This window comes from Saccoglossus kowalevskii, chromosome 15 (assembly GCF_978046115.1).
Source record: "Saccoglossus kowalevskii chromosome 15, keSacKowa6.1, whole genome shotgun sequence".
NCBI lineage: Eukaryota > Metazoa > Hemichordata > Enteropneusta > Harrimaniidae > Saccoglossus > Saccoglossus kowalevskii.
Genome location: NC_140655.1, coordinates 29,841,008 through 29,850,909, shown reverse-complemented (window position 1 = coordinate 29,850,909; position 9,902 = coordinate 29,841,008). Strand labels below are relative to the sequence as shown.

The following is a 9,902-nucleotide window of genomic DNA, read 5'->3' as shown; positions in this document are numbered from 1 at the left end:
AGGCTTGTAGTTTTCAAGAAAAAGTCGAAAAAATAAAAAGTTGACACAGACGACGACGGACGCTGACGGACAAAGTCAACAGCGGAGCTAAAAATTATCACATGACAACATTTTTAAACTGTTTATACAAGTAAGTTACTTTATTGCAAGTTAATTTAATCCTAAAATGTAAATATCAAAAATACTTCAATTTCAAATTGCCAGCATTCCTAAATCTTTCAGCAATGTGGGATCCACATCATTGTCATCACTTTCATCACCTTCTTCTTTTTCTCCCATTATTTTCTGTCGATGTCTTTCCATTTGCCGTTGTTTCTTCTCCATTTTGTTTTGTCTTTTTCTCTCTCTGCCAGTTGAACGTGATCGTTGCTGAAATGTGATGATAATAATTCTATCTTATTTAGCATTGACTATTGAATGCAATAACACATTTAAATGTTAAGAAGTGGTTGTATAGGGGAGGGGAGGGACTGGAGTGTGGGGCTAATTTGTTTGTTTTTTTCACTATAAACAACTGACAATACTGGTATGTACCATATGTACCATCAGAATACTAAACTAGTGCAACCTATGTTAGAAACATGCTAACATTAGACCAAATCTAAACAAATTTATGTCCGCAGCTTTTCCTTAGAGACAACATCCCCCCCCCCCCATCACTCTTGCTTAAACATATCAGATGCTCTGGTCATAAATAGGGGTAAAAATGCATCAAAGTCTCCTGGTCCCTGCCATAGCCAAAACAAATTTACAAACATGGCAACAAATATTTTGTATTTAATCCCCATTGTTAGACACAGAAATAAAAGAAACAAGTCATTGTAAATGGCATAGTCCCCGTCCGTTTATTTACTGACTGTTAGATTTTAAACAATGACAAATGTTTATTATAAATAAATGTTTGGATAGTATTCAGCATGATAATGTGCTATCCATTGAGTTTCTTGAACAAAATCGTTTAAAGTATGTCTGAGCTATAGTAAAACCAACATGGCCACCAGTCAGCCATTTTGAATAAAATCACAAAGCAAACTGATGTGCATCTGAACCATCATGTGTGATGTCCACACCAAGTTTGAATTAACCAGCCAAGGTATGTCTGAGAAATGGCTGATGACATGTTCAAATGTTGTTTTGGAGACTAAAGTGGACATTCTCAGTCAGTGGTCAGCAAAAGAAGAAACAAATCAATATGCATATGTATACTAACATTTGTTTTTGTACCAACTTTGAAGAAAATCTGTAAAAGTCAAAATATGGTCAAAGACACATGAAAATAGAAACATCATGGCCACCAGTTGGCCAATCAGATTGAAAACAAACTGACTTGCATCAGCAATCCATCATGAATGATGTCAATGCCAAGTTTTAATGTAATCAATCCCGGCCTGCCTGAGATCTGGTCGATGACTAATTCAAATGTTGATTTTAGGATTAAAATAGCCAGTCGGTCAATAAACATGAAAAAACGATGTGCATTATGCCTTATATCAGTTTTTTTTTTTGCACAATTTTCTTAGTGTGCATTTTATCTCCTAATTTAACCTTTTCACCACCAGTTCCCTCTTTTCATCACAAATTCACAAAATAGTCCCATTTATAGTCTGCACTTTCCTTCAGAAGACTGGGACAAAAATAGCCAAACTTTTTGAGTAAAAACCGAAAATTCACTCAAATTTTGTCTGTTGGCTCCAAAATTAGGGTTCATTTCCAGAAATATTGAAGAACATAAAAAAAAGTGCAGACAAGTTTGGGTGAGAAAGTCTGGTTGTGAAAAGGTAAACAATTCTGTAAATAAAATTAATTTTCATTGTAGTTTAGAACAAAAAATGTATTCTCCTAGAAGGATAACATTAATTTTACCTGACTCACATTGGACTTTGGTATAGCGCCACCACTGCTACCAGTATTATGATTTGATGTACTCTCAGACTGTGAAGTGCTATCACTATGTACATCACCAAATAGTCTTGATCCAGTACCAGACTCTGACCACAAACTATCCACTTGGTGGTCATCAGCCTTTGAACTTTCAGGTGAACTACTACGATAAGAATCTGTTGTGACAGCAAAAGAAATTATTAGGTTGTGATAATATCCAGACAATATCACACTAGACTTATAGACATCTTGTTTCTTATTATACTATCTGCCATTAATCCTTGCTAAATGTGTTTGTTCATAAAATTGACAAGTTGGCAAATTTCCTTTATTCAAAATTCTATTGATGGTAAGGCCTTGGAAATAAATTCTGATGACAGAATTATTGCTACTATATAGCCCCAACAAATTTAGTCAAATGTGCATATTAATTAGTCAATTTACATAATAGTGGATGTAATATTGATGTTGTTTTGCATATGTACCGGTAGCTTTCATAATTACTGTGGAGAAATCTTTAAATTTAACATATTTCCTGATGATGTCATTATTTTCCATTCATTTTGCTATCTGTTGAGACTTTAAGATGATGTTTTTAGTATACCAAAGAATATCCATTTATGTAACGTGAACAATGATGCCATAGATCTGGGATCATTTTGTACCGGTAAGAGAATGCAACATTTAGTCATGTTTACCAAAATCATTTGAGATCTCCCAAGACTGTTAACTCCAAAACCAACTGTCGATACATTCATATATAAGTTACAATATGAATAGAATGCAATGTATGTTTTAAGAATAACAAAACTTAACTAACCACTCTGATTGGAAGCAAAAACTATTTGTATTAGGAAGTCTATTGTGGCAGTCACATCGCCGTCATGGTCTGCTAGGGTCTCATGGATCAACTGTATATCCTAGAAGTAATAGACAAATAAATGTAGAAATGGTCCACAGTAAGGCAAGGTTCAAATTCACAGCTAGATAAATTTTAAACTATTTGGGAACAGGGATTTAGGTGATCACAGATAAAAAGTTGTTTTTTTGCTCAAATTTGACATACATGTAGGTGGCACTGCTGTAAGTTATATGGTGTGCATGATAATGTGTTATGAAAGTATAGATGACAGAGTTATCATAAGACAGAATCCAACAAATACTTATTTTTATCTTGAGAAATAACCAGTGTTTTCAAGGAATTTCTTTGCATATAAATATTTGTTTCATGAATTTAGAAAAAAACAAAACAATTCTTTCATCTGGCCTAAATGAATAGTGAATAAAAAGCAACAAATGAGTACAGCCGGTATTTATAACATGAATCCACATTTCTGTGAATTTGTGTGAAATCTGGAAGATAACAGATTAAATTTGGGTCTGATATCTAATAGTGATGACTACATCTATGGTACACTCAGAGAAATGTCTGGGGATGGTGGACTGTAGTTTCACCAATGTTTTCAAAGGTGTTAATGTAATAAGCAACCTAATATGGTAGATACTTTATTTGATCTATCAGAAGGGCATCTCCAATATAACACATAAAACCCAAATTGCATCTATTGTATACTCAAACATAAAAATAATAGTTTGACCACAGACTCTCATCTGTCATTTATGTGTGCTACTAATAAAGAAAATACAGTACAGTACCTGACACCCAGTAGCTTGTATTATCTGTTCAATATCTCCATCTGATGGCTCTCCATTCGCAGTATTATAATTATTCGCAGCCTCGTCACTGTAGCCTTCACAGTATGAATTCCAATTTTCCTTAGCAGGAGAAAAACTGGACTTGCCTTTTTTCTGAGGGTGTGAATCTGCTGTTATCTGTTGAAAAGATGCAGTGATGATTTTAGTTAGTGCTGAATTCAAATATGCAATGCATTGTGGGAAATGACCTCCCATTATATACATGTATAGTGGAAAATTAGTATCACCCTGGGAACTTGTAAATGTTAGATTTGTATCAATAGTAATGTACAACTTTTTCATCACATGTCATGGAGCAATATTTTGAGATACCAATAAGTAATCTTACGATACAAACCAGTTTGAAAATGACAATTTTGACCATTTTATATGATATTTTGGACCGCAAATTTTTTTTAATTTTTTCATATTAATGAAAATATGACATATAATCTTCCATTTGACTTGATCCCCCTTAAACCATGGTGATGTGAGATGTTGGGTTAAGACTGGCCAACTGGTGCATAATGTGACTATAATCATTTGTATATTGACTGGTTTTATTCATGCTTTGTTTATTAACTATTATTTAACAATATTCTTGTGCAATTAGTGTATTGCACAGAGCAGTCCTTACATACATGTAGGTCACTGAATACTTGTTATTAATTCATTGATTTATTCAACTGGATGGAAAACGACCCACAATCACAATGACTCCACTATGTTTGCGTTTGGGGTCTTTGATTTACATCAGAACTTATATAAACCGAGAACAGTAGCCAGTTACATGCTTACACATGTCATGGATATGCGTAATTATGCATGACCTCTATATCATGCATCCTGGTACTTTTGGGAGTAAAGGTTCTCTATAACAGCAATATTTTCAATATTATACATTGATTTTCAATTGTTTTTAAACTTCATGACAACTGTTTGCATTTTGGGCAGAATACGGTGTTTGTTCTACTGTATTAGCAGCGCAAGCACTTACATGAAATATAGAGGTGTTTCTATGGTCAGAATAAGTATTATTTTGAATACCGGTATTCAGTAAACAACGAATATGATTGGTGGTTTATACATGCTTCTATTGGAGATGAGATTCTAATTGAGCAAATATGGTATGTACCTCTACAAAGTACCAGGATATGTACTTGTTATCAAAACTTACCTGTAATCTGATATTTGCAGGATTTTGTGAATTATCACCAAGTTTTCTAACACTAGAGTAATGGTCACCATTATGGTAAGATATATGGAGTTCTTTAGATGAAGCTTTAGTTGCACCGTTTACCTGAAAAAAAAATGGAATATTCATCATGATTGGGATGATTTATGAATATATGACTGATATAAACGCAGAAAGTTATTCAGAGCATGAAACAGGTCAAACACAAATGTATGTGTTAATTACTTTTCAATCCAATCTCATTACTTGTTCTGGGTTTTTGGTATTATATATTGTGAATTATATATATTATTGTGAATCCAATGCATTTATGTTTAATACATGTATATCACCTGCTGGAAACCTTTGTGGAGAGCCAAAATCCATAATTATGTAATGTTTAGTGATATCATTCATGAACAATTTTTTATTGACAGCAATTCCAAATTATAGTGCATTGTTGGATGGTTTAGACTGAATGGAACACAACTCTGCCAATATGCCTGCAGTATCTGCATGCACGAACAACCTAACAAAAATATCCTACATTGTGTACAGTGCACTATAAAATTTGGAATTGCAATATGTCTATGTTTGAAACATGCACCCACATTTTTGCTGCCAACGCACAAAGAGGAATAGTAGAGAATATGTATTTACCTGCCACAATGGGGCATTCAGCTGATGTATAATCACATTAATTTCATGGAGTCTGGCAAATGCAACAATTACATCATTTCCTGCGTACGTTCCTGGTTTTTTAAGCATAGCAACTGGAAAATATTTTATAATAATTAATATTGTAATTCACCTGACCACAGACTACTGTAAAAGGATTAATTATTCACTGGGTTTTAATTTTGTTTATTGTGCTGACTGGAAAATGCGCTAAATTAAAACCCAGTGAATATGTAAAATTTAGCATAGAACACATTATCTAAATGATAAAACGGTGAATTGAAAGCCCACTGAGTATCCCTGAAATGCTAAATCAGCAAAATTTAAACCCAGTGAAAATTAGTCATTTTACAGTATTGCATTTATTCTTCAGTCAAAGGTTATTGAGTTAGCTATAATCATTCATTTTTTAAATTATGCTGATCCTTAGACAAGCAGGGCTTGATCTTCAAATTTTATAGGACATCCACTTTCAAGACCAACATTTATTAAATGGTCTCAGCATAAAGAAATAAATTATGAAATATCAAAGGACACTAAGGTAACTCATTGGCATCAAAGCAATTGCCTTTGATGCTTTCATGCAGTTCAAGCCCTGCACAGGACCAAACCATTAAAAGTGGACAAGGGGGTGTGAGAAAATATTCTTATGTCCCATCAGTAACAGCAAAATATTAAAACTGAAATATATTCAAAAATGTTTTGCATATGATAATGTATAGAAACACTCGTACATGTATGAAACAATATGGAATCTTAAAAATACTGCAAACTTATACTGTTGAGTGCACAGTAGTGAAAGTACACACTATAGCAATAATACATTTACCATGTCTTGCAAAAGGAACATCATCTTCCACAAATGGTTCAAAATCCTCTCTATGATCCAGCATATACTGCACAGTATCTTGACGATGTTTCAAATGATCACGGGCATGGCCGTCAAGCTGATCACCAAGAGCTCGAAATAAGCAGTTACTGAAATTAAATACAGAAATAAAAATGTAGTTCATTTATACAGTGTACTCAATCAAGACATGAATAAAGACAGGAAAGAAGATGCTTTCATTGGCTATAAAAAAAACATTTAGTATTTATCACCAATTACCCATGAGTCATTGCAGCTTTTCTCTGTTCATTGGCTGATTTCCTGTCATGGATCTGCTAAGGAACTGTATATTGTTTTCAACTGTCATTTTAAAATTCCAAAACATTTATAAATATTTGATATAAAAACCAGATACTTCGCGATGGGAGTCTTTCCTGCTCTGGAATATTCACAAAAATATTTGTTTACACTTTTGTAGACCTTTACCAGTCAGATTTGATGTTTAAAAATCAAACCTATTGTTAAAGAATCCAAAAACACTCCATATAATTTTGTTGTCAACTAAATGCCAGACCGTTTGCAGTACTTGATTGTGCCGTAAACTGGCGTCCCCATCTACACTGGAGATAATAAATGGAGTGTAAGACCATATTCTGTGACTGGACAAGTTAAAGTATTTGATTTTGTTCACCTCACCTTCCTCTCTCAATATTCTGCCTTCGATAAATAGGGATGGGGAGCTCGGTGTTATTTTTATTAAATAAATTACACACTTATTCTGTGTCTTCTGTTATTATTGTATATAAATTTAGAGAGCGTGCATGGTCGTCCAACAACAGTATATTGACTAGTTTAAGGAACAGTGATTTGAGATGGAAGTCAGCCTTGTTGGAGCGTTGGAATGAAATGCTGTACTGAGATGCTATGTGCAATTATGTAATAGCAAGCGAACTATCATTTCCTGTTTATATTTCTTATTCTTTCTAGTATTTATTTACTATTATTATACATCTGTCACTGTAATGCCATAGGTGACAGCGTGCCGTAATTTTGCGGTATTTTACGGGGTATTTTCATCCTACCATATTAGGAAATGCGAATTCCAAATATGGAATTATTACGCGCGTAAGCGTCCTCTAATAATAAAAACAAACATGGCTGCCACCAGAATTCAACCGGACTCCATACAAAGAAGTTCGCTGAGTCTGTTCTAAACTTTTTAGATTTCGGCATTCCTATGATGTATCCTTGGTAGGAAAAGATGTATAATAATAAGGTTATTACGAAGATACCTCAAAGTATGCACTCAGACAGTACGCTGTCGCATCGACCTCCGCTGCGCGTCGGTCGATACTGCCGCTGTACTGTCTTCGTGCATACTTTGAGTTATCTTCGTAATAACCTCATATTATTATTATTATTTTTTTGTGTGGATATAGACTTATTTGTCTGAAATAAATAGTATATATTAAAGTGTTATATTTTTTGAAATAATTTTTTTAATATGAAAACGCGTACTTCCCCTGGGGGACGGTCGATTTGTCCCAAATCACATTCGTCCAAAGTCGTTTCGTCCCACAAGTCGATTCGTCCCAAGTCGATTCGTCCCACAAGTTAATTCGTCCCAAAGTCGATTCGTCCCACAAGTTAATTCGTCCCAAAGTCGATTCGTCCCACAAGTTGATTCGTCCCAAAGTCGATTCGTCCCACGCACTGTTTTTGCCGACGTTATATACAAATACACCTTATTCTCTAAGACAGGCCGGAAACGGAAACAAGACAAAAACAAAAGATTTTTCAAGTTAGCGTGGGGGAAATAACGTTGCTAAGTATTATCGTCAGGGAAAGCTATTGTTTAAGCTAGTCTGTGATTGGTTGCTGACAATGTTTGGGGGATTTTGACCAGTTTGTGACGTAGGCTTGTCTTAGAGAATATGCAACGTAGAGTTATTAGTTAATAAAAACAAATACACCTTACACGCAACGTACAAGTTATGAGTTTAATAAATACAAATACACCGTACACGCAACGTAGAGTTATTAGTTAATAAATACAAATACACCGTTCACGCAACGTGGAGTTATTAATTAGCGTGTCAGTAACAGTTGGCATAGAAATTGACCCTGCTCAAGATCGTAATGCTGACCAAAAATTAAATAAATTGGACGAATGTGAATTGGAACGAATGTGAAATGGGACGAATGTGAATTGGGACGAATTGACTGTGAATCACTTCCCCTTACCCAACCTAAATTGGTTCAATATGATCAATACACCTACCCATCTCCAGGTATATCTCTTAAGGTAAGACCTATGGTCTGCAGTTGTGTGGCAAATCCAGCAAAGTTTTCATCTTCTTTTAAATAGCTTTTATCACGTCGTTGTTGTCTGACCGCTGCTCGAACAGCTCGTTCAGATTTCTTCTTTTCTTTGTCGCCAGCATCTTGAACTCGGTTTTTTCGCTGACGCTGTGATTTCGCCATTCCCACGGGCTCTTTCTTATAATTATTTACAAGAACGGAACTACATAACAGTATAAATTATTACTCCAGTAATCAGGCGCAACCGACTTGAACGATTGCACTAGATTGTGTAATATTATGAGCACAGACAAAACAAATCTGTAAATTTGATAATCGATCCAATCAGAGGCGACAATAAGAAGTACAGAGAAATGTCACGGAGAAATGAGGTCAAATTGTGCCCAATCTCAAAACTAAAAAGACCGGCAGATAACAACGCAAAATAAACAGATCTGAAAGGTGACGTAAATTTTCACGGAAGTGAGAGATAGATTGAAAGTTCAACAGGGCAAACCATTAAGAAAAATTGGGGTACAGGCGTATGAGGACAATATTTTGTTTAAAAATGCTTTATTGAAAAATTCACAAATAACGAAGTATAATAATATGTGAGAACGTAAATCACAATTCGTATTAGTATGTTTTTTCTGAATGCAAAATTGCAGATTTACCCCTGAATAATCGACTGGTCTAGGGGTCAAATAGAAAGGTTACCGACCCGGAAGTTTTTAAACTGAACGAGACAACATGGCGGTGTCAGATGTTTTATTTCATTTTCCATTGCAGGACAGTTGTGCGTAAGTTTATCACATTTCTTTAACTTGTGTTCCGAAGAACAAGTATTGCAAATGTTTTCAAACTATTAACAGTGCATTGACAGAACTCAACATTAAAATAATGTCGCCCAAGAGATGCATGCTCATGCTTGAATTCGTTGAACTCGGCCCGCCAAAATGCTAAGATCATTGCTCCATGAGTTATATCACAGTCCCTCAACACCGGTGTTGAGGGACTGTGGTTATATGTAATGATTAAATGAGTGTGCTATTCAAAAATACTTGCATGTGTGTGTATCACCTGTGGGAGCGGCACTTGGGTCGTTCCAGTTTCTATCTCCCCAACAGATTAGGAAACAGAGGAGTGATAAATAGATGACGGAAATCAAGGAGGGCATTATTATTTTTCAAAAATTTGTGAACGGATTTTGATGAAATTTGGAACATAGTATCTTAAATCTCAACATCATGGATATCGATCAAATTATGTTCTTCTGACTGTTTGTTTTTCTTTTCAAATTATTTTATATCGTAACGCTTTATTGTTTCTAAAAATTATGATAAA

General features: G+C 34.7%; 2 protein-coding genes across 4 annotated transcripts in view; one reads left to right on the top strand and one right to left on the bottom strand.

The window, feature by feature from the left end:
• Positions 1-110: 110 nt before the first annotated feature.
• LOC102807990 (OTU domain-containing protein 3-like) lies at positions 111-9,047 on the bottom strand. Of its 2 annotated transcripts, none has more exons than XM_085508384.1 (8): positions 8,539-9,047; positions 6,258-6,406; positions 5,411-5,523; positions 4,754-4,876; positions 3,538-3,714; positions 2,702-2,801; positions 1,864-2,057; positions 111-369 (listed from the first exon to the last, which is right to left on the bottom strand). In XM_085508384.1, exons 1-8 carry the CDS (start codon positions 8,739-8,741, stop codon positions 193-195), a joined length of 1,236 nt encoding a protein of 411 aa, XP_085364510.1. In that variant the 5' UTR covers positions 8,742-9,047; the 3' UTR covers positions 111-192. The 2 variants fall into 2 exon arrangements, with proteins under 2 accessions (XP_085364510.1, XP_085364511.1); XM_085508385.1 differs by having other exon boundaries at positions 1,873-2,057.
• Positions 9,048-9,276: 229 nt separating this feature from the next.
• LOC100374840 (nonsense-mediated mRNA decay factor SMG8-like) overlaps positions 9,277-9,902 on the top strand; it is a 115,335-nt gene continuing 114,709 nt past the window's right edge. For both annotated transcript variants that reach the window (XM_085490700.1, XM_085490701.1), the window contains exon 1: positions 9,277-9,358. In XM_085490700.1, the coding sequence (XP_085346826.1) occupies positions 9,309-9,358 (50 nt within the window). In that variant the 5' untranslated portion in view covers positions 9,277-9,308. The remainder of the gene's footprint in view (positions 9,359-9,902) is intronic.

What these genes read in the sequence shown, in the direction of transcription:
- LOC102807990 (XM_085508384.1), bottom strand. Translation starts at nt 8,741, where the DNA reads ATGGCGAAATCACAGCGTCAGCGAAAAAACCGAGTTCAAGATGCTGGC. An exon ending in AGAGATATACCTGGAGATGG is followed by an intron (nt 6,407 to 8,538) that starts GTAGGTGTATTG and finishes ATTTAATTTCAG; the next exon opens with TAACTGCTTATTTCGAGCTC. An exon ending in TGTTCCTTTTGCAAGACATG is followed by an intron (nt 5,524 to 6,257) that starts GTAAATGTATTA and finishes AATATTTTCCAG; the next exon opens with TTGCTATGCTTAAAAAACCA.